Source organism: Columba livia, chromosome Z (assembly GCF_036013475.1).
Source record: "Columba livia isolate bColLiv1 breed racing homer chromosome Z, bColLiv1.pat.W.v2, whole genome shotgun sequence".
Taxonomy (NCBI): Eukaryota; Metazoa; Chordata; class Aves; order Columbiformes; family Columbidae; genus Columba; species Columba livia.
Window position 1 is genome coordinate 53230670 of NC_088642.1, and position 24173 is coordinate 53254842.

At 36.8% G+C, this 24173-nt stretch overlaps 1 protein-coding gene across 4 annotated transcripts in view; it reads left to right on the forward strand.

Annotated features, from left to right (window-relative positions):
* TUT7 (terminal uridylyl transferase 7) overlaps positions 1-24173 on the forward strand; it is a 35776-nt gene extending 11603 nt beyond the window's left edge. For 3 of the 4 annotated variants that reach the window (XM_065045836.1, XM_065045837.1, XM_005508044.3), the window contains exons 7-28: positions 1014-1065; positions 1788-1857; positions 2712-2838; positions 3582-3701; positions 4375-4506; positions 5238-5418; positions 5782-6908; positions 7034-7184; positions 7898-7984; positions 8832-8932; positions 10192-10249; positions 10975-11078; positions 12084-12173; positions 12264-12377; positions 12486-12563; positions 14078-14255; positions 14952-14999; positions 15122-15213; positions 15680-15795; positions 19512-19834; positions 21713-21789; positions 21972-22346. In XM_065045836.1, coding sequence (XP_064901908.1) covers positions 1014-1065; positions 1788-1857; positions 2712-2838; positions 3582-3701; positions 4375-4506; positions 5238-5418; positions 5782-6908; positions 7034-7184; positions 7898-7984; positions 8832-8932; positions 10192-10249; positions 10975-11078; positions 12084-12173; positions 12264-12377; positions 12486-12563; positions 14078-14255; positions 14952-14999; positions 15122-15213; positions 15680-15795; positions 19512-19834; positions 21713-21789; positions 21972-22166 — 3621 coding nt within the window. In that variant the 3' untranslated portion in view covers positions 22167-22346. Of the gene's footprint in view, positions 1-1013; positions 1066-1787; positions 1858-2711; positions 2839-3581; positions 3702-4374; positions 4507-5237; positions 5419-5781; positions 6909-7033; positions 7185-7897; positions 7985-8831; positions 8933-10191; positions 10250-10974; positions 11079-12083; positions 12174-12263; positions 12378-12485; positions 12564-14077; positions 14256-14951; positions 15000-15121; positions 15214-15679; positions 15796-19511; positions 19835-21712; positions 21790-21971; positions 22347-23149 lie in introns of those variants that run through there. The other variant, XM_065045838.1, reaches the window with a different exon arrangement.

Sequence of the window (24173 nt, forward strand, 5' to 3'; positions counted from 1 at the left end):
GTTTAAATATAACTTGCAGTGTCATAGTAGCTAAAAATGCATTGGGTAAAACAGAGCTACCACATTAACATTCCTTGCTTCATACACCAGTGATGGTCAGGCAGTATAATACGGCTTTGTCTTTTATCAAATCTTCCTTCTGAAAAACTGAAAACACTTTAACATCTGTACTCCTAGCAGTCCTGTGAGACAGATCTTTATATCTTCTCTTGCAGCTGGATTAAATGACACTTCCATTATGTTTTTCTGTACCAATGTGTAAACATCAGAGATTTTGGTTGCTAGGTTATTTTTAAGCCATGAAACCATCTTACATAATTTATAGGTGGAGTTATTTAATGTCTTGATGTGTCATGCTAGTTGTCTCTATACATCTTTGTGCTTGAACACGGAAAAGAGATAAAGGACTGTGAAAACCTCTTGATTCCATACTTCTGCTGTAGTTGATTTGGCAGTCTCATAGTTAAAATTTAGCTTTTCCTCTAGGAAACAAAGATGCAAGTGTTATAGGGAAAAAGAATGATCCAAGTTCATAAAGTGCATATATAGGGTGTTTCAAAAAGATGTACTCAATTGCAAACTGAAATTACTTTGAAATTGGGTCCATCTTTTTAAATCACCTTGTAGTTGAAAAAAAGCTATGGTTCCAGTCTTTGATGTGAGGTAGATCCACTATGTCAGAAGACAATCATATTCATTGACACTGGAATAATATTTCTGTTGTTTTGTTTTCTTTCTCTAACCAATTATTTGATAGGGGAGAAAATAGCTTTACTTAAAATTTCTCCAGGATTTTTTTTTTCTTGAAAATAAGTGGACTTTACGTTAATTTTGAAATAATTTAGTGATAACCAAGGACTAAGAGCAGTTTTCTCTCAGTTGCTGTTCCTTCTTCCTGCCCTCTCTGGAAGCAAGAATGGATGTGGCCTAGGGACAATATTTTAATTTTTTTTTGAGTTGTGGGAAATCACTTTTGACAGCTATGAAAACAGCTTTATTGCTTTTATTGACAGGTGACTCAACCAGATGTTCTATTACTCGTGCAAGAAAGTCTCCAGAACAGTGGTAAGAAAAAATGCTGCCTTCTCAATTCCATGAAATTATTACTGCTTAGTATTTTTGAATTCCACACTTGAACAGGTAAACCACATGCTGGTTTTTTAGAAAGAGACTGAAAAATACTGCAGGAAATAATACATTGGCACAACTAACTTTGGTTTGGTATTTAGTTCTATGACTATTGAAGTCTCATTTGTGTTGATATGAGAAGTTCCTAGTGGGAGGTGTTATTCTACATTATAAGTGAAGATGTCATTAAACTTCAGGTAGATTGTGCTGCCTTTCTTTCCCCAGACTGCTCTATGAGCCACGTATAGTACAGAAAGTAATCTCAACTCTTCTAGCATGTGATCAGAAACTTGGTAATGTGCTTTCAGATTGTGGTCTCTTTTCCTATAATTATTAATTTATACATAGAGCATTTCTGAATTACCAGGGAAAAATAAACTTGGGTATTTTCTTTCTGTCTAGTACTGACATAATGCTTTGTTTAACAGTGGCTGTCATAGAGTATAGGCCGTACTCTTCCCATCACATACGCAAACCTTGCTCTGAAAGAGTGACAGGATTAATTTATTGGATGTACTGAGTTATTTGTCTCGAAATTAGTCATTTTATTAAGAAGTTGAGGTTCTAGCTGTACTCCTGTAGTTGCATCCAGTTCAACATATTTTTAGTTAACACTATGCTTAACATGGCTTCTTCTTTTTTTTTTTTCTCCTCACTAGAATCTTTTGTGGAAGTTGATGCAGATTTCCATGCTAGAATACCAGTGGTGGTGTGCAAAGAAAAGCAAAGGTCTCGGTTGTCACTTTGTGTGTTCTAATAGTGTATAGCAATGTAAATTATATATACCAACATCTGAAAAATGACGTTTCTGTACTAAATTATTACAGTTCCATGGATCTTGAAACACAAACTAACACTCATGGGCAAGTCATTCCTAGCCTAGAATAAGAGGGTAAGGGTTGTTCTGTCCTCGGCTGTGTTATTTCCCAATCCCTTCAACCATTACGGCTTCCAGCATGTACCCTAACCCTTCCATTTGGGATAGCTGCTTAAGCAGAAACTTTCTTCCTTATAGGTAATGTAGATACCATATTAAATTATGGATTTCTGTAAGGGCAAGATCAGCTTGCTTAGCATCTTGAGAAAAAGTGGAATATTTTATTTTGCCCATTTAATGAATATCACATAGGATTCATGAAACATTCCATAAAGAGCTACCGTTACAGAAATATTACCAATTTTTTGCTGCCACCTTGATCTTTCACTGCTTGAAAATGTTTCTTGTGCTGTGGAAACAGCATGGAAGCTGTTTTCTGATGGGTGTGGTACAGCAAGATGGTTTTTATTTGTGAAGGAAATTAGTACCGTATTTTTTTTTAGTTCAGTGAATTAATATCATTAGAAACAAATAGTTACATTTGAATTGTATTTGAAAACACTTTTACAGAAAATTGTAATACATGTATTTTCAACCTAATAATAAATCAAATTGGTTTTCCATGTTTGTTCTAATGTAGATACAAGAGGCTGTTAAGTTTTTCCTTACAGCCTTCTACTACACTGTTACCTGAGATGTCATCTGACCCATGGCTGTTCTTACAAAACCTCCAAGATCTTTTACTTTGTTTCTTTTTGGGTTTTAGTGGCCTTATTTGTAAAGTGAGTGCAGGGAATGAGAATGCTTGTCTGACAACAAACCACTTGGCTACACTTGGAAAACTGGAACCTACTGTAGTACCTTTAGTGATTGCCTTCAGGTACTGGGCAAAGGTAAGAGTCACTTGTATTCCCCTGTAAACTTTGAATGAACATTGATGTTATGCTGGTAAGACTGTTGGTAGTGTTTAGAAAACAGTTGTTGAAACTGTCTTTAGAAAAAGAGTTGGAAAAAGGGTATCTATTTTTTTTATAAATTGTAAATTTTAGAAATGGTATAACTGTAATGTGTCTGTTACGATGTTCCATGAAATTTCAAAAGTGGAATTTTAAATTTCAGCCAGTGGCATGCAGACTGTTAAGTATCTTGCTCTGTTACCAAACAAGTCAGGGTAATCTATATGAAATGGAGTCACCAGTTTACCCCTAAACTTAATCCATCATGAAAAAAAAGGAAAGAAAAAGCTGCTTTTTACTAGATGTAGATAAAAACTTTATGTGAATTAAAATATCTTATTCCAGGACTTTGTGTGCCTGCAATATGATTTAAGAAGAACATTGAAAAACTTTTTACTTGTACTATATTTATGTAATATGAGTCATCATTTTTGCAGATGTGCCATATGCTGTCTGCTTTGCCAGTCTGCATCCTATGGCTCTAACATTGAAAATACTGTGGTAATAACATTACACCAGTAAATATGCAGGCCTTGAGGGCAAAGTCCATCTCACAAGACGTCAAAGGTGTCTGAGTTTCTGTCAGTATTTAATGTGACAGACTACTGAACAGCAATTAAAATAGTAGTTTTTGATTATACCATTCAAAATTTTAATGACTGCACAATTTATTTTTACAGTTGTGCTGTGTTGATCATCCTGAAGAGGGAGGCTTGTCACCTTATGTGTTCGCTTTAATGGTTATTTTCTTTCTGCAACAGAGGAAAGAGCCTTTTCTACCTGTCTATTTGGGATCGTGGGTATGTGTATTAACACAGCGAATAGTAGGAATGAGAGGACCAATCACTTGTGGTGGTGTGTAACTTGTCAACCTGTTGCTATTTTGAGCAAGCCATAAGACAGCCATTTCTGCAGGAATTTGGAAAGAATGTGAATTCAGCCAGACTACACCTCAGTTGTCTATGCTCGGCTGTAAGGATGCAATTCCCAATCCTAGTCATTTAATTAAGTGTTCCGTTTCCCCTTTTGTGAGTAAGGAGAGCTGGGCATTGAATAATGCACTTCCTGGTAATGGACAGTGTAATTCCTCATTTCTTCAGCCTTTCCTCGAGACTCTTGAGGACTCTGAATTCACATAACTACATCCCAAAACAATGTCTTTTTGACATCTAATTCTTCAAAATGTAGACCACAGCTGTACATCACACTGGTGCAGTATCTGCCTGAGGGATCAGACTAGGAGTTTAGAGCATGTATTTCTTGGGGTTAGAGGCTGAAACCCATCTTGATATCAGGAGTTGTATTATGGATGCAAATCCAGAATCCAGTTCTCTAGGACACAACTCAGGTGTTATATTCATGGCATCCATTTGTTCTCCTTTAGTTTGGATTACTGCCATTAGGGGAGATGGGGGGAAAGATTTAAAGCTCATGTGATGTTTAGCTGTATGTTTCCTTTTCTGTTTTCTTTAGATTGGAGGATTCTCATTAAACAAATTAACTAATTTTAATCTGAAGGAAATCGAGAATGATGCTGTGGTTTGGGAGCATAACCCCACTGATGATTCTGATTTGCCAGAAGAAACTTCCCCTAGAAGGGGCAAGGTCTGAGCCATTTAATTTACTTCTGTAGTAGTCCAGCAGTCATTGCTGTTCTCAAAAAAAGAACCATCTTCTGTTTTTGTTTCCTATGTTGCGAAACCATGAGCTCAACTAAGAGATTTCATGACTGCTTGATACCACACTTACTCTGCTTACCCTTTGGTGCTAAGAAGCTAGCAGGAATCTAGGTGTTGTTTCAAACTCTTTCATAAGACACTGGGTTTTAATCTGTCAGGGGAGAATAATATAGCTTATGGAGTTCAAGCAATTTTATCTCAGAATTAGATTAAGCATATGAAAAATACTTCCTCTTAGCTTTGAACTATTCTTACAAATTATTTATAAGAACTTTGCAAGAACAGTATCACTAGATAATTGCATGTTATGACAGTTAACAATACAACTTAAGCTTTGCTAAAAAATAGGCTACGTGATCCATTCTGTCCAATTAGGTTAGTTGTGATACTTCCTTGGAAATTTATAAATTATAGCATAAACACTTAAGTAAGCAATTGTTATTAATCATCGATGCTATTCTTTACCATTACTGCAGTGTTTCATTTTGAAGTTTTATGATCTGAGTTTATACTATCTCTTCCAATTTTTTAACTGCCATTTTTATTGCAATTGTGACAGTATAGAAGCAGCTATGAATTCTGTAATATCACATTACGGGTGAAAAACAGCTAAACACCTGTGCATTAAATATTATTATTTTCTTCTGTAATTGACAGGTTCCCTTAGTATTTGGTTCAGGACAGCAGTGTTCTACACCTGCGGGTCAGCTCTGGGTAGAACTGCTTCGTTTCTATGCCTTGGAGTTCAATATGGCTGATTTGGTTATTAGTATACGACTCAAAGAAGCAGTGTCTCGTGAATCAAAGGACTGGCCGAAAAAGCGCATTGCTGTGGAAGGTATATATATCGACAAAGGTCAAATAAATGTTTCTTTAATTTTCTAGGGTACTGTCTCAGCTATGGACATGGTGTCTAATAACATAATTTTTTGCAACGTTGGACTATGATTGTCAATAATATAGTAGAATGTTTTGAAAAAAATCAATTTACGTAATATTTCTCTTGGGTATTTTTTAATGTTATCAAAAGTAATTAAATGGACTTAAAAATTGTTTTCAGCACAATTTATGAATCTTATGTTCCTACACAACGTTTTAGGGTAACTAACAGTAGCATATTCAAATTTTGTAAGGATGTAAGTGTATTGTTTTTTGTGGAGTTTAACTTCTGCACTGCTAATCCACTTTTTCTTTCTCCAAGACCCATATTCGGTCAAAAGGAATGTGGCACGAACTCTGAACAGCCAGCTAGTATATGAGTATATTCTTCACTGCCTGAGAGCAACTTACAAATATTTTGCTTTGCCTCACAAAAAAAATGCAAAACTGAGCAAAAAATCATCTTTACATGCCAATGAGGATAAATCCCAAATGCCGGACCATGGAAAAGATGCTATAAAGCATGAAAATTCTGAGTTGCAAAATTTGGATGGTAGAACAAACACGACTGTAGTGGAAGATTGTATAAAGGAGGCTACAGGTGTGCCCCAGGCACATAGAATTCCTCCTTCAAAACCGTATGATGGCTCAGAAAGCTTCACAGAAGAAGAACTGGCTGATGATATAAGTAATTTGGGAATTACCCATGAAGATTCAGACTGTATAATTGAGGAGGTTATTTCTGTAGATAATGAGGATTTTAAACCGAGTTGTGAAGAGACAGAGAGTGGAAATGAAGAGGAAGAAGAGGAGGAAGAACATGAAGAACATAAAAGAAGGTGGAATAATATCTTGACTACTGAGCAGGGAATAGATGAAGACAGTGATAGTGGAGATCTCCCTGTTACAGCAAATGAGCATGATATTGAGACATGTAGTACTTCAGACTTAGAAGGTTTTCAAAACTCTGCACTTACAGAGAGTGATGAGTTTGGCTTGGAGTGCAGTGGTATAATGGATGACAAGATCGATGGTGATGAGGAGAGCACTGAAGGTACTGATGAACTGGATGAATACCCCCAAAAATTCCTATGTTCAACGCGGAGTCATATATCGCAAATTATTAACTCGGATGATGAGGAGGAAGAACCAAATCTAGACCAGAGAGAGCGTGGTGTGATCCTAAGAGCTGGAGATGAACTAGATAACACATACACTGCCTCTGGAGATGATGATGCACTGTCAGATGAAGAAGATGATTTTTCCATCTCCAATAAATATGAGGGCAAACTTTTCAATGAAGATGTGGCTGGACTTCTGAGGATCAACTTGAGTCAAGAGGATCTTGCTGAGAAGGGAAGCCTTTTTGAAGAGAACACAGCAACAGAACAGTGTTTAGAATCTGAACTGTTTTATGAATTCAGTAAACCAGCTTTCACAAAAGGCAAGGTAAGCAAGCTGTATCAGAACTTAAACATATTGCTTATGTTCTCTTATCAGTTATATGAAAGTGTTGCTCAAATTCATAAAAGCATCATAGTTTTTAAAACCAATCTTGCTTTTTGTTCATGCAGTCTCCTACAGTAGTATGTAGCTTGTGCAAACGGGAAGGTCATTTAAAGAGGGATTGTCCAGAAGACTTCAAGAAAATTGAGCTTGACCCACTGCCTGAGTTGACACCCAAATTTTCAGTTATTCTAGATCAAGTTTGTGTCCAATGTTACCGTAAGTTTTTTTCATTTGAATATTGTTCTGTAGTAAAAAAAGAATTGCAAAAAATAATGAAATACCCGCAGACTGACGGTGTTATCAAGAGGACTAATTTATTTGCTAAACTGCATCCAACTCTCTTAGATACAAATCTAAGATTTGCAATGGCTTTAATAGGACTACTGAGTAGTTTGTATCTAGAGAAATACACAATGTTTAGGTTTCTCTTCTATGTACTGGCTGTCTGATTACTTGTTTAGGCATCTTAATATAATTTCTGAGAGTTTAATTTTGGGTGAATTTTTTGACTGATGCTTTTACATTTTTAGCTACTTCAGATTTCATGACTGTTCATTAACTTATGATTTTTAGTAAACAAAGTGTTTACTAAAACAGTTTCAGTGTTCTAGAAAAAATGGAATCGAAATGCTGTTTTGTAATACTTCTCCACTTTTGTTCTTTTCAGAGTGACCCAACTTCCCTCCTTTCTCTCTCGCCATTTCTGACCAGACAAAATGCATTATTTGTCTAATTAATGTTTTTCTTTGAACAGGTATTTCTCTTCTACTTCATCCTTGCTTTCTTTCCTTCACATATGAATCTTCTCTTGCTTTTTCTCTCCCCTTCCCCTGCTGTAAAGCCCTCATTTTTTCATTCGAATCTTTGCTGTTGACTCGTTCTGCAGGTCAGTTTGCCTGAATTGTTTTCTTTTTTAAATTTTATTTTAGATGATTTTGCTCCAAACAATGTAGAGGATCAGGCTCGGGAACATATAAGACAAAACTTGGAAAACTTCATTAGACAGGATTTTCCAGGTAAATAGGCAGTTCCAGCTTTATATTTATACTTTTCTGTGTTTACATTTGAGTGTTTTCCAATAAAACATATCAAATCAGCATAATAAACACCTTAGTTTTGAACATTTAACCTATATTGTTGCTCAGCATTGGTATATTTCATTACATTAATTTCTGTTTTAAATCTTCTAAGGCTTTGGTTTAAGTATTTTTTGGAATAGCCATATATACAACACAGTAGTAGGAAGGAACAATGGCAAATTAAGGAGAAAACAATCAAAGCAGTGGTGGAACGGTTTTTTGTAATTGTTATTTTAGCCTTATTCTTTAGCCAGACTTCTTGTTGTATCTGCTCTTACAAAAAACAAGCTTTTTTAATCCTTCCTATTGAAACTTACTGGGTTTGGAATATTTTAAAATGCATATCTGCAGACTTTAGCTATTTTAATACATTTGTTTGTTTGTTTCTGAATTTCTTAGGAACACTTGGACTTCAGTCTTTCAAAATTAGCAGAAGGAATTTTGGGTGGAGTCTGGTATATAGACAGATGGGTCCCTTACCCTGAAAATCTCTGTAAAGAATGGTGTTACATATTTTATCAGATTTTGGGCTGGACCTGCATGCTAGTGATTTAATGATTGGAAAACCTCACTTGTTTCTGGATCTATCAGGCTGCTCATATGAGAAACAGAATTAGAGATTTTTTCCTCATCAGCAAAATTGATAAGAAGGGCAGTTTTGATGCAGCATGGCAAGCTAATAATGTTTTAATGCCTACATCAAAAGATATGCAGTGTTTGGAAGCTACATATAACTTGAGATTTTGTGCCGATATGTGGTTATAACCCATCACATCTCTTACAGGAACCAAGCTGAATTTGTTTGGTTCTTCAAAAAATGGCTTTGGCTTCAAACAAAGTGACCTTGATATCTGTATGACAATGGATGGGCTGGAAACTGCTGAGGTAGATTGAAAAGATCTTTAATAAATGCAAAATTTTATGGTTATATTGTGTATATAGTCTAAAAAATATATTACTTTATAAAAGCTTTTCGGGTTATCATAGAATGTCCTGAGTTGGAAGGGACCCACAAGGATCGAGTCCAACTCCTGTCCCTGCACATGACAACCCCACAGTTCACACCATGTGTCTGAGGGTGTCATCCAGTCTCTTCTTGAACACTGTCAGGCTTGGGGCTGTCACAGCTCCCTGTGGAGCCTGTTCCAGTGCTCCACCACCCTCTGGGTGAAGAACCTTTTCCTCATGTCCAACCTAAATCTCTCCTGGCCCATCTCCCCACCATTCCCTTGGGTTCTGTCATTGGTCACCAGAGAGAAAAGATCAGCACCTGCCCCTCTTACTCCCCTTGTGAGGAAGCTGTAGCCACCATGAGGTCTCCCACTCGGTCTCTTCTTCTCCAGGCTGAACAAACCAAGTGAGTTCAGCCACTTCTCACACAGCTTCTCCTCCAAACCCTTCACCAAGTTCGTGCCTTCTTCTGGACACTCTCCAGTAGCTTTATGTCCTTTTTATCCTGTGGCACCCAGAACTGCACACAGTGCCCCAGGTGAGGCCACACCAGTGCAGAGCAGAGCAGGACAATCACCTCCCTGCCCGGCTGGCAATGCTGTGCTGGATGCACCCCAGGACATGGGTGGCCCTCTTGCGTGCCAGGGTACACTTTTGGCTCATGTTCAACTTGCTGTCAACCAGAACCCCCAGATCCCTCTCTGCAGAGCTGCTTTCCAGCGTCTTGTCCCCCAGTCTGTATGTACAGCAGGGGTCGCTGTGTCCTAGGTTGGAGAAGGACACAGATGCCACAAAGGCGGATTATTTTAGGGGGTTTTGTTGTTGATCCAGTCATGAGTTTAGGATCAACACTTAGTAGTCAGTTTTCTTCCGTGTTGTGCACTACCATTGCTTCTAGCAGTAGCTGTGCAGGTAAATTACATGCTTTGGTAGCATAAACAACTAGAGTGGGAGACAGTGGAAAAGGATATCAATCTTTTTATGCCTAATATAAACTTTCTGTAAGCCTATGTTAAGATACTAGCTAGTGTTACTTTAAAAGTGCTATTTTGAGTCAGTTTGGGTATTCACATAATTCTGTATAATACTAAACTCTTAATTACACAGCTTTAAGCTTAATGCCACATAATAAAAGGTTTGTCTGAAACACTTGTAGCAGATACAACCTTCAACTTTTTTTCTTTATGTCTTAGGGACTTGATTGCATCAAAATCATTGAAGATTTAGCAAAAGTTCTCAAGAAACAGTCAGGTAAATTTCTTGAAAATTAAAATAAATACTTCCGTTCATATGACTTCAGTTGCTGTAGTGCGAATGTTCCAGGGCACTGTAGTCGAAAATCATTAATATAAAGCTATATTGAAGAGCTTAATGTTAGTGAGAGTGAACTTATATGTTGTGAATACTTTGATATATTTTTATTTGCACATGTAGGTCTGTGAGTTTATAATGTCATAGGACCACATCTGAATTGGACAGGTAGTATATTTATAACCTAGATGCACAAGAACAAGCCATAAGTTAAAGCTTGAGGCTTCAAGTTAATAGTTGTGTTGTATTTGTATCTTCAGTGCCTAATAAGCTAATGGTAAAAGGTAAGCTGAAAGAAGTCTGTAATGATAGTTCTGTTTTTTTTCTACAAGAAATTATCCTTTTGTAGTGCTTGTTTTGGTGAATCTCACATTAATTTAATTGGAGTGAACTGTGAATGATCTCTTAAGGTTATTTTTCTGTAACATTTAGGTTGTTTTTTGTTTTATTTGAGGACTAAACGTATATTTGTATATAGTATATTTAGTAGATTCATCATGTTTGATAAATGCCTAAAATTAGTATTAAAATACTGAAATACAGTTTTGGTATCAACTAAGATTTTGTTTGTTAGCCTTTTTACTACACTTGGGAGTTATTAGTAGAGCATTTAATACTGTTATAACTGTATTGCAGTCATTCAGTAATTAAACATTTCATCCTAGGTTTAAAAAATGTCTTGCCTATAACAACTGCTAAAGTTCCAATTGTCAAATTTTTCCATATCAGAAGTGGTCTTGAAGTGGACATCAGTTTATATAATACTCTGGTAAGGTGTTATCGCTCTCTCTCTTTTTTTTTTTTTTTTTTTTTGTTTTAACAGAAGAATGTGGGTCTGCTTCTTGAGATAAAGTGATGGTTTTGTTGAGGTTCAGTAGTCACTGCTTCCAATTATCTATTGCAGTTTTAGATATGGAACAACTTTTTTTTTTTATTTGACTGTGAGTGGAGTCAGTTGCACAATTAAGACTTCAGAGTTGTCAGTTCTCTAAGAAAATATATGAGCTCTTTAGTAATAGTAAGAAATTCTCATTTACAGAAAAAATCTAAATGACTAAGACAAAATAATATAACTTCAGCTTTTCTACACCCCACTTCCCATCATAGCCCTTGCTTAGCGTTGAACACTGGAATAATGATTTTGAACCCAGCTTGCCTGGACTGGAACATGTGTTAGTATTTACAAAAAAGACAAGTTCTTGGTCAAATATTTTTAAAACAAATTTGGGTTTTTTTTCTTTTCAGTGTTTCTGAGCTGGGTTTCAAAACCCAGTTCCTTGAAACATCAAAGGCAGGTAAGCTTTAGAGCCAAGAATTAAGCTTTCTGAAGTTTTTGTATCAGCTCAAGGGGAGTCTTGAGGAAGACACCTCACCCACATAGTAAGCCTGAAAGTTTTCTTCTTGAAGTTACACATTGGTATGGGACGTTTGATAGCTCTCATGATTCAAATCTCTTAGTTCCAGAACTTACCTTCTACCAAATATTTTGAAAATGCAGTAGTATATGAGTGGTTCCCTTTCTGAAGTCCTGTTCTGGAAATGCTGCTTTGTACCACCTTCTGCTCAGATTAAGGATGTCGATCAGCTTTTAGACAGAGCAGGTGATACCCTCATCGTTGAATGCGTACCTTCTCAATATACATTCTACTACGCAGGGCTTTCCATCTCTATTTCTTGAACACACAGATTACAGTTTTTGGTTTTCCTGTTTTCAGCTTATTCCTTCATTTCTTCAGAGCACCTGTATTTTCTGTATGACTTCTTATTTTTATAGGCCTTGCATAACACAAGACTCCTGTCTTCATATGCAGCTATTGATCCTAGAGTAAAATATCTGTGTTACACAATGAAAGTCTTTACAAAGGTATGTATATTTCAGACATTCTAGAAGCAGAAGTGTCTGCAGCAAGAGATTATAACCATAAAATATACAAATTGTGTTTTCTTTTTCTAGATATGTGACATTGGGGATGCATCTCGAGGTAGCCTTTCTTCTTATGCATATACTCTTATGGTGCTTTATTTTCTTCAACAGAGAAATCCACCTGTCATCCCTGTTCTTCAAGAGGTACAGTATATGAAGAAAGAAAGCAGTATCTGTACACAGTATTGGCCAGAAGAATGTCAGTGTTGAATCTGAAGGGCTCTTCTAATGAGTTTAATATTATGCTTTCAGATCTACAAAGAACCAAAAAAACCTGAAATTTTAGTCGATGGCTGGAACGTTTATTTCTTTGATAAGATAGAGGAGTTGGTGAGTAAATCAGAAAGGTTAACTTGAAATGGTGTTACTTGTAGCTTTGCAAATTAAAAAGGGTTCCTTTTAAGAAGCAGTGTCTTCAAATAGTGGTGTCCTGTCACATTCAGTGGGGTGAGGGCAGAGTTCACTTTTGAATACTCTGTGCAGTAAACGATAGTAGCAACAATTACTCAAAGGATTCATTTAAATAACGAATTTACTTAAACCTCAGCAGAATTACAGCAAATAGTGGTTGGCAGAAGTTTGCAACTGTGTCATAAAACTAAACAAGTCTTCAACAACAAAACTCAAAATGATATTACCCTTAGGTGCCCAGAATAAAGTTAAGAGAGAAAAGAGAGAGAAAGATCTGAGAAGAAAGGTAAGATTTTGCCACTCCAAGGGTCTGTCAATCCAGCAACGATCTCTGTAGCGCTCATGGTGATGAGTGCGATGAAACTTGAATAATGCTGCACACATACTCGTTGTCCTGATTCAGTAGTTTTTATAATTTAGTCCATTTGTATTTGAGATAGGAGAGGGTGGCTCATCTCCTCCCTCTGCTCACTCCTCCTGCTAATTAAGGAGATTGTTCTAGCAATAAGTTGGTGGTCTAGGAAAATAGTTTGATAGTCTCAAAAGCGCCTGAAAGTGAGTCGTTTTTTTCTCTAGGGGTAGCTGGTGATTCGTTATTACTCAGTGATTGCTGAGTGACCCTGTCTTGGTTCCAGACCAGTTAGTCAGGAATGGGGACTGAGGCCTTGAGTAGGCCTCAAGGAAGAAACACTGTTAATGCTTTTATCTCAAAAATTTATGGCTTCATTTTGCAAAGACCTCATGGAACAGACAGGAATTCTGTCTCCACAGTACTTGACTATTCCTTTCAGAAGTTGCAAAAAACCAGCTGTTTAAGGCATAACAGACACCGTTAGTGAGGCCTTTGTTTTGCAAAGAATAGGGAGGCCTCAAGGCAATCACATATGGTGGCTGAATATAGAAATGGAAGTGGAGTAGCTATTGCTTTGAAAATCCCAATCCCGTGCTGTAAAGATCTAAGAATATCCTTTGTTGTAATTCGTATGTGGAAAAAATATTCTGCAAAATCTGAAAAAAACAGATTAAGATATTTTAAGGTGTTAATGATGATTAATTGCTGTGTGTGTCACATTAATGGGTGGAGATAACTCCTACAAATACCAGCTGCACATCTAGTCATAGCTGGTTAATCCTGTTGAATGATTTTGTATAAAACAGACACATAAAGGGAATTAATAAATTATTTTTTATAACTGGCAAAACCTAATGTTAGAGAAGTTTTATAGTTCTCTGCTTATGCTGTTAATATTTTAAAAAGTATTTTTAAACAAATATGTGATTATTAATACCAATTATGAAAGCAAAGGAAGTATTCTGGTGTAACTGAATTGTGGTTTTTTTTGAATTAGACTGACATGTTTAAGTTTCCAAGTTATGAAAATCATTCTGCTTAATGTAAGTACTGGAAGTAAAAATATTTCTGTCATTTTCAGTCAGTTGTTTGGCCGGATTGTGGCAAAAACACTGAATCTGTTGGGCAGCTGTGGCTGGGATTGCTCCGTTTCTACACAGAAGAATTTGATTTTAAAGACCATGTAATCTGCATTAGGAGAAAAAATCTGCTTACAACTTTCAAGAAGCAGTGGACCTCCAAATACATAGTAATTGAAGGTAAAATCACATGAATACGTTTAATTTCTTTAATGCCCACGTGAAAAATTTGGTCTTTCTCCAAGGCCTATTTATTTTTCTTTTACTAGATTATGAATTGTTACTTGCTTATGTACTCATCACAAAATTCCCATTGAGTTTCAGTAATGCTAAAAGTTTATTCATAGGGGTTTTTTTTTCCTCCTACTGAAAAGAAGCTGCAAAGCATGCTTCATACTTTCTGTGAAGACAGTAGCTGACAGAAAATATTTACCCAAATCTTTTGGAAAACAAGCTGTAATGCCATTGATGTTTTCTCACAAATACTAAGTTTAGCTGACTCCATATTTACATGACTAATTTAACGCTATGTATTACACTAAGTAACACCATGGTCTTAATGAAGAAAATTCAGTGACATGTTTTAGGAATGTTTTCTAAACCACTTGCTGGCCCATATGACTTTCATGGGAAGAATTTCCACACTCCTGCCTGCACATTCAATTTATTCTTTTATGATACTTCAGTCAGTTCAGAGCTGGACAGCTGTCATCCTTTTGTCCATGGAATTAATTTATTTTCAGTAAGTCGGCAAACAGTTAAATTTCAGTGTATTAATTCTGCCTTGGGAATAGCTGCCTTGGGTTGTTCATACATATGTATACATTGCTGATCTTGCCCTGATCTTGAGTAATGCCTGTAATGCTTTTTGTACAGACCCATTTGATTTGAACCACAATCTTGGAGCTGGATTGTCAAGAAAAAGTAAGTCTTCTGTTAACAAATCTGGGTACAAAGTGAAGATCTTGTCTTAGATCTTATTTTACTGTCTTGTTTGATGTCTGAATTACGTTTTCTCTTTTTTTTTTTTTTTTCCTTTTCCTCAGTGACGAATTTTATAATGAAGGCTTTTATCAATGGCAGAAGGGTATTTGGTACCCCTGTTAAAGCATTTCCTAAAGAATATCCATCAAAAATGGTAAGTTGCTTCTAAGAGGAGTATGTGCATGCTCTCAGGTGTGTAACTTGCTACTTGCAGGAGTATAGGTACACTCTCTTTAAGCTCTTCTGTCTTAAGTTTCAATAGTACTCTAAAATCTTTATAGGAGTTATTACTGAGTGCTGTTTTCATGTTGCTTGCATGTAAAATACGTTAACCTGCAGAATACTAATCAAGTCAGAGCTTCATTGTACAGGCTTATTTTAGTCCCTGTCAAAACCAGCTTACCACTTTTTAAACTGCAGTTTTAAGAAAGAGCTGGCAGAGCTGCTGGTCATCAGACTGCCTGTAAAGATGAGGCAAGTGGCCGGTTAGTCCCATCCAGTCTTTCAAGAGTTCAGCTGCACACACAGGACTTATTCTCGGTGACTCTTAACTGCTGTTTTCTATGTGCTTATCCATCTGCGTATGGATTTTCATTTTAAATGCATTATTTCTTTTTCAGGAGTATTTTTTTGATCCAGAGGTACTAACAGAAGGAGAATTGGCACCAAATGATAGATGCTGTAGAATTTGTGGTAAAATTGGCCATTTCATGAAAGACTGTCCCATGAGAAGAAAGTGAGTATAGTTTTGGCAGCTGCGTGGAACATTTCCTTAGGTTTGTGTAGAAGAAAAATTAGGACAGTAATGCTAAAGCAAAACTTGTACATGCTGCAGATTATTTTGTTTACTGTTGAAATGAAAATGTATCAATACCAGTTTTGGCAGTGGTGGATGGTTTTGTTTTTTTTAATTTTTGGTCTGTGTTGAATCGCTACTTAGCTTTCGCCAGCATCATGTTTAGTGGTTTTTAACAGAAGCTTTTCACAGAAGGCTGCAAAACTACTTAGTATAAGGTAGTAATCTGTGCATTTCAGTATATAGGAAAACAGGAATCAAAGAGGATCAAAGTGCAGAGTTGAATAGCTATGTGCTGTGAAAAGCACTCATGAAAGCTTTTTAAATATTTTCATTTAATAGCTTCTATTTCTACAATCCTGCTGCTCCTAGCATGACAAATTTTTGTCATATTCACAGAATCATGCAATTTCTATCAAAAAGCAAGACAAGAATGTCACAGCATTACTTTCTTACACACATGCATGAGAACAATGTTCTGTTTTACATCTAAGACAAGGTTTCCTCATCCTGAGTAACCAGATGTCCAAAATTCAGCAACTATCATCCTGTAACAAACGAATGCTAAACAGATCTTCCTGCTCTTTGTATTATGAACGGTCTGAGCTTAAAACTGGTATTTTTCCTAGTTAAGACAAAGCTCTTTAAAGACTTACTGTCTATAAAACAGGGAAAATTGGCAAATAAAACTTCAGAGCTGGACAAAAGAGCTGGACAGAGAACAAAATCTTGAAAGCCTTTCTGCCCACTTGTAAAGTGAATGGAAAAATCTAACCTTAGTTTAGAGTCTATGCTAAAAGCTGTAATAAAAAATAACCTGCGCTTTCATATAAGTAGCTAGAAAGCTACTTACATCTGATTGGATGAAATAGCCTTTCTGCTACACAATAGAGAATTGTGAACTTACATTGTTAAGACTGTTAATTTTGGAATTTATTCAACTTCAACAATTGCAAGTACAGTAGCTGGTGATGGTTTCAAAACAAAGCAAGCTGGAGGTGTTTCCGAAGTCCGTTCACTGTCTAAACTGCTGTCTCAAAATGCAGTGGATTTTTAATCTTGCATTCTGGAGTGAAACCTCAGTTCATTGCACGTAAGCAGCTGTGTTCTATGAAACATTAAAGTAAAAGTCAATGGGGCAGTTGATACATCTGAGTTCCCTGTCCAGCCATTGCAATGGGAGATGCCATCTGCAGACCAAACTACCAAGCTGTTTTCTCTACTTTCTTCTCATGCATCCTGCCAGCATCTGCAGTTGCTGTGTAAAAGATATTAAAGCATATACCTGCCCTGGTCCGCTATTACTCGTGGTGTGGACTGGAGTTGTTTATTAATTTTGTCCTTTTTGTTTGTTTTCTTTCTGGACCTGAGTCTTGTTTTCCTTAATATTCTATGGCAACCAGTTCCATAAGTATGCTAACTCATGTGTGAAGTAGTACTTTCTTTCATCTGTTTAAAGCCAATCTCATTTTAGGTTTGTAAGTGCTCCATAGGTATAGCTTTGTGGGATTTAGTTAATAACGGTACTGCCTTGATGATGTTGTAAGCCATGATTGTGTTCACCCTCTAGCTTCTTTCCAGGTTGGACATTCTTGGCCTTTTTAATATCTATTCCTTACACACTTGCTCTCTTCATCATTTTAGCTGTCTGTACCTTCTCTAACTCTACTACTTCCTTCTTAAAATGTTGAGACCAGACCAACATGCAGTACTCAGATGTAGGCACACCATGGTTTTATGTAGCAACAAAATTATCTCTTCTGTCCTGTTCTTATTGTTTTATCCATTCTGTCACTACAATCCATGATAAATGGTCCCTCTCCATCTTTCCTGTAGGCCTCCTTGAAGTACTGGAAGGCTGCTGTTAGGTCTTCCTGGAGCATGCTCTTCTGTAGACTTAACAACTCAAACTATCTCCACCTGTTCTCAAAGGGAAGATGCTCTGTCCCCCTGATCATATTCATGGCCCTCCTCTGGACCTGCTCTAACAGGTCCATATCTTTCTTGTACTGAGGATCCCAGAGCTGAAAGCAGTACTGCCGGTGGGGTCCCACCAGAGCATAGTAAAGGGGCAGAATCACTTCCCTTGACCTGCTGGTCATGCATGTTTGATGCAGCCCAGGACTGGCTCTCTGGGTATGTGAGTGCACACTGCCAGCTCATACTCAGTTTTTCGTCCAGCAGTACCCCCAAGTCATTTACCACAGGGAGAAGTCCTGGGTGATGGGTGCTCTCAATTCACTCATCACCCAGCCTGTATCTGTGTTTGGGATTGCCTCAATGCAGTTTCAAGACCTTGTGTTTGTCTTGTTGAGCTTCATGAGGTTCACACAGGCCCACGTCTCAAGCCTGTTAAGGTCCCTCTGGATGGTATCTCTTCGCTTTGGCTATCAACCACCCCACTCAGCTTGGTGTCATCTGCAAACTTCCGGAGGGTGCACTCAGTCCCACTGTCTGTGTCCCCAGCAAAGATGTTAATACTGGTCCCAGTATAGACTCCTGAAAGACACCGCTCGTCACTGGTCTCCACTTGGACATTGAGCCGTTGACTGCAGCTCTTTGAGTGTGACCATCCAGCCAATTCCTCATCCACCAAGTGGTTCATTCATCAAATCCATGTCTCTCCATTTTAGATATGAGGATGTTGTGCAGGACAGTGTCAAATGCTTTGCACAAGTCCAGGTAGATGACATCAGTTGTTCTTCCCTTATCTACCAATGCTGTAACCCCACTGTAGAAGGCCACCAAATTGTGAGGCACAATTTACCCTTAGTGAAACCATGTTGGGTGTCACCAGTGTCCTGCTTATTTTTCTTGTGCCTTAGTATAATTTCCAGGACATATCTGGTGCAAGATCTTGCTAGGCAGAGGTGAGACTGACCAGCCTGTGGTTCCCTGGATCTTCCTTTTTCCCCTTTTAAACAAGAAGCTCACCTTAAAGGTAATCTGTCATTCTTTAGCCCATTCCTTCAGTATTGTGAGTTATTTTGAAGTTGCTTGCCATTAGCATTGCATCTGACTGAGCAAAAGAGCCTAGTGTCTGCAGACTTGAAGGTTTCACTGATGTCTCCTTCTCTAGGTCATGGATGAAGAAGTTAGATAAAACTAGTCTAGCAGTAGTAGCTGTTTTCCCACTGCTCGATCCTTAAGTCATGCAGAATGTTAGAAGCTTCTCCCATAGAAGAAACTTTCAGAAATACTGTGCATATACACAGTTTCAGGAGGAGGAAGTGAGATTTCTGATTGAATTGTACAAGAATTAAAAAAAAAAAAATCTGTTTTTTACACTTTGTTAGCATTTTCCTCAATGTTTATTTTCTTCTGCTATTTTTGTAACTCTAGCACCCTGATTTTCTGTTGTGTTTACAATTTTTAGATATTAGGGTTGTATTGTAATCTAATTGTGAAGTTAAATATATGTTACATTGGTGTAGCACTGTTTGGTAGGAGACTCAAAGGGGCAGGTACATTGATTCAGTTTTATCCACTGAAGAAATACATGGAGTAAGTACATCTGTTGTCTGTAGACAGCACTTCATTTTGTGGCGTTTTGTTTTTTTGGGGGGAGGGTTGGTTTTGTTTGATTGGTTGTTGTTTTTTACTCTGTGCATGTTTGCAAGGCCTATGAACTCTGCAGCATTTTTCTCCTTCTGCAGGCTAAGAAGGCATCGTGATCACGAAGATGTCAAAAACCAGAGGTACATAGAAGGCAAGGAGAAAAGAATGAAACAGGACAAAGGAGCTCAGATTAAAACAGACAAGGAGTGCTCAGTCAAGGAAGGGAAGCTGCATCTATGTACACCTCCAAAGCGGAAACTAGCAAGGGTAGTCGTGGAAACTGGAAGAGAAAAGACTCCCAGGCAATCAGCAGAGAAGTGGAAGCGCCTGGAAGACAGAGACTTAAGAGAAAAACGTTGTTTTATCTGTGGAAGAGAAGGGCATATTAAAAAGGAATGCCCGCAGTATAAAGGAGCTGCAGGTATGAAACTGATGAGGCTGAGTAGTTTGAACAGAGCTTGGTTTTGGTATTTTTAACAAGGTTGACTAATGGGTAAGGTTTTTACTTTGAACAGCATCATATAAATGCTGTGTCTTTTTTTAAATGTTGTCACATTTAGTCAGTTTTCTCTTCATCCTCACCTACCTTTCAGAAATTTGCTCTATCCCAAGAGATTTTACATGGTTTCTCTGAGCAGGTATGATGCTTGTAATAGAAAGGGTATGAGTCTCTAATATGTTGAAATTCATTCCATTTTCCTCACTATGTAAGAGTTTGCTGACATTTCACATCACAGCTGCTTCTTCAGTACAACATAGTTGCAACAAAAGCTAGACTTACAGTTCTTCACATCACCTAAACCAGAATTATTTCATAAAGACTCTAAAGTCACCATGAAAGTGTACAGATTGCTCAAGTAGAATATTGTGAATGAAAGAAAATGAAGAATGTTCCTGCCAGCTCAGCAGTTGGAGGGATACAGCAAGCTGTGTTATTTTTCATGGCGTCAGTTTGCAACTTTGGCTTAAAAAAAACAAAACAAAACACCTACAAAAAAGTCCCCAAATCCACATCCTGTCCAACAGACCTGAATGAAATGATTTAATGCTTGCTTAGCAGTATCTGAGTCATCTTTCAGATAACACAGATCTTTCATCATCTGAGTTGTAAAGGAAAATTATGCTAAAATAAAACTGAGACTCCTAAAGACAGTGTGAATGGTACTTTTAGTTAGCTTCCAAAGGAGCACAGTGTTATTGTCTCCCCATAGGTAAATCTAGGAGCATTAAAATTTGTGCTGGAAAAACTTGCTCTACAGATCAGTCATGACTTGACCTCTTAAAGTAACAAAGAGGAATCCTTTGTGTTAATATAATTTCATACCAGCTCTTCTCTACTAGCTAAAATGTTCTGTCAGGCTCAGAGAGGAGACTCTTCTTAATCAGCTTTAATTGGTGGAAGAGGGCATAAGACTGTGCTAACAAAGTGCTGGAAGTGGGAGGAAAACGATGCAAATATATTCAGACTTTCAAGGTGTTTATAAAGAGTGTTCTTAGTTCAATAGGCCACTGAAAGTGTTGAGTGGACAGAAAAGATTGACAATTGGAGCCCTATTTAATTCAGCGTCTGGCCTTTTGAAAGTGTGTGTCAAGTCTAAATTTAACTTCTGAGTTTCTTCCTCTTTGGCCATGTCTCGCTGATGATTTATTTCTACCATTCCATTTGCCATGATAGAATTTGCCAATGCGAAGGGGAGTACACCTGACTGCTTAATAGTCAGCAACATTGGTGTACTTTATGACATCATGTGAGAACCATGCTGAGTTTATACAGTAAAAATGTCTAAAATAATTCTGGAGTAGGTGTTTTTGTCTGTTATCTGTATTTTGGGAATTACTGTATTTGAATTTGAAAAGAGTTGCTGTAAGTTGGACTTTCTATTTTTTTTTTGCTTGCTTGCTTATTCCTTAAAGTGTTCTCTCTATTTGAATAGAGGACTATGAACAACTGAACCTAAGAGATCTGGCTTCATTCTTTGCTGTGCTACAAACATTTTATGAGATTATGGACAATTAACTTGTCACTCTATCTTCATTCATTCTCTGAAGTTCCCTGTCTCCCTCCGATTCTGGAGGAAGATGCAAAGCTTACTTCACTGTAGGTTCCTAACTTATATGCTTAAATAAAGATGTATTTCAGCTCATTGTGCAAGTTTCCCACATCATAAAACTGAGCAAAATAGCAATGTCCTACTATCTTCATACTATGAAGGTAGATTACGTGTATTTTGGTATTTTTACCTGAAATAGTAACTAGTTTCAAATTAACAAGTTTTTGTTACATTATTATTTTTTTCAGGTGGTTCAAAACCAGAAATGTTGTGTGGATCCCCTTCTTTACCCAGTGCTGCCAAACATGCTGGTCGATTAAATCAGGTAGACACCACATGTCGCTTTTCTTAGATTTTTTTTTTTTCCCTTTAAATGCTCTAAAGTCCATACAAAGAAAGGAAAAATAGCACTATTATGCTTTCAAGAAGAACGTTTTAATTTATTTTTATTGCGTGATGCCATAATTGAATTTTGTTGATTCATCAATGCATATACATTGTTTATAGGGAGTGCTTATCCATGAAGAAAAAAAGAAACAAAAAGGGAAAGTATTTTTGTGTCCGCAGTCAGGTATGTATATCTTCATTACAGCTCACAAATTCTGTATAAAAGGATGTGTTTTTAACTTGCTTTTCCCATCAGTCCTTATGGGAACACCACCTAATTTGCTGAACACAGCAGCAGTATGGACAGGTTGCTAAATAATTCTGAAGTGAGGCCACTTCTTTTTCCCTGGAAAAGTGTGCGTTTTTTTCAAATTTGTTTTGAGAGCAAAGCTAGGCATGTCAGTTCTGTGTATTTTGTCTATAACTCTGGTAGATTTATTTTGCAGAAGGATATGGTAAGTTTTTAACAATCTCCTCTGTCTTGTTTTGGCATACATGGAGTTCTGTGTTTCTTCAGGGACAACATGTGAAGTGCTTTCTTGTGAGGCTTCCTCTAAGTAATTGTCTAGAATTCCACATGATCAAGTAACTTAGGAGACACTATCAAAGCATATCCTTGGTCCAAGCTGCCAGAATGCAAGGAAGTTAGAATTACTTTTCAACATAGCAGTCAGATGATAATATAAAGGCCTTTATATACTCTCTCTGGATCAGAGATGTTTTGTGTGAGACACATGGTTACAAATGCATCTTCCTTATGGTAGTTTCACACGCTTTATTAACAGAGACCATGAAGATTTTTAAAGCAACTTTTTTTTTTTTTTTTTTAATTACTTTGAGTTTCTAGTGCATCTCTGCAAGCCTTTTAGCCGTTTGGGTTTTTTTCATAAAATACATAAATCTTTTCTGGGGCACCTGAAGACAGACATAAGTAGTCTTTAGAAATTTTGGAAAAATAAACTGCATTTAAATGAATTAATTTCTCAGTTTTGTTGAAGACGCAGAATTTTCTGTTTTCACTGCAAGGCTTTTTCAACTTTAAGTTTGGGGATTTTAAACACAAAGTGATTTGTCATTAGGTATTTAGTTAAAAAAAAATATTAATTTTCGATTTTGTATTTTAATATTTCCTACTGTCTTCCAGTAGTTAATGATCTGAAGTTGAGCTATGTGTGCTTTCATTATAGTTTGACTTAACAGTGATTTTCTCCTGTCTGATTGTTTCAGCTGATTTGTCTTGTCTTTTATTTCTTTTTTTAAACTTGTATAGAGTGATGTTTTCTTCTTCCCAATCTTAGGCAGCCTTTCCAGCAAATACATGACTCAGGGAAAAGCCTCACAGAAGAGGACCCAACAAGAATAATGAGGGATCCTGAGCACTATTAAATTCCTATACAGGCCCTTCATTCACTTAAAAAAAAACAACAAACGAACTTTGGCTAAAGCATCTGGATTCACAGGACAGCAGCATAGACAACCTTCAACTTAATCTGAAATAGGACACCCATCTTTCATTAAACCTGCTAGTACAAGCAACTATGGATTTCAGTATGGACCTTGCTCTTAAATAGATTATTTGAGCATTTTAATAGAAAGCCATGATGTTTTGTATTTGTTTACTAGGTAAATCATATAGAAAAGGTCAGGTACAAAAAATGGACTGTTTTCAAGGTTTTGTTTTTCCACCTGAGCATTTTAAAATGCACTAAAATTGTGTGCAAGCCAAATACATTATATTTTCTTCAAAAATTGATTTTTGAAGGCACAAATAGTATTTATTAATGTTGATTGTTTACTGAATCCTTGTGTAAAAGTGTTTTAAATGTTTGTAAACTGCTACATTATGTTTTTTTTTCCTGTAGAGAACTGAAAACATAGGCAGTAGTAAACATACGTAAAACAATCTCTGGACAAGCCGTGCCATTGAGATTTCTTGTGATTTTTTTTCTGTTTTGTGACATGGGAGTTCATTTGCTGCTGTGCTTGTGTACAAGAGAAAAGACTGGGAAACAGGTCAGTCCTGTTTGATGCTGCTAAGAATCTTTTTCAAAGCCTTGGGGATACAAACAAAAATGCTTTAAGGTATAGAGGTATTATATTTGGCAACTGAGGAAAACACATGTCCATTTTCATAAAATGTGAAGAGGATCCTTGTACCAGCCAATAATTTAAGGAGGAATATGAACTTGAGCTTTACTTGAAGTCGTTCCAGAGCTGGTAATGTACCGTCTTATCTTGTTCAGGAAATAATTAGTTACATGGTAAAATTCAAACCACTGTTATTTATGACTTTGAAATAAATTTAAAAAAAAAAAAAACAGA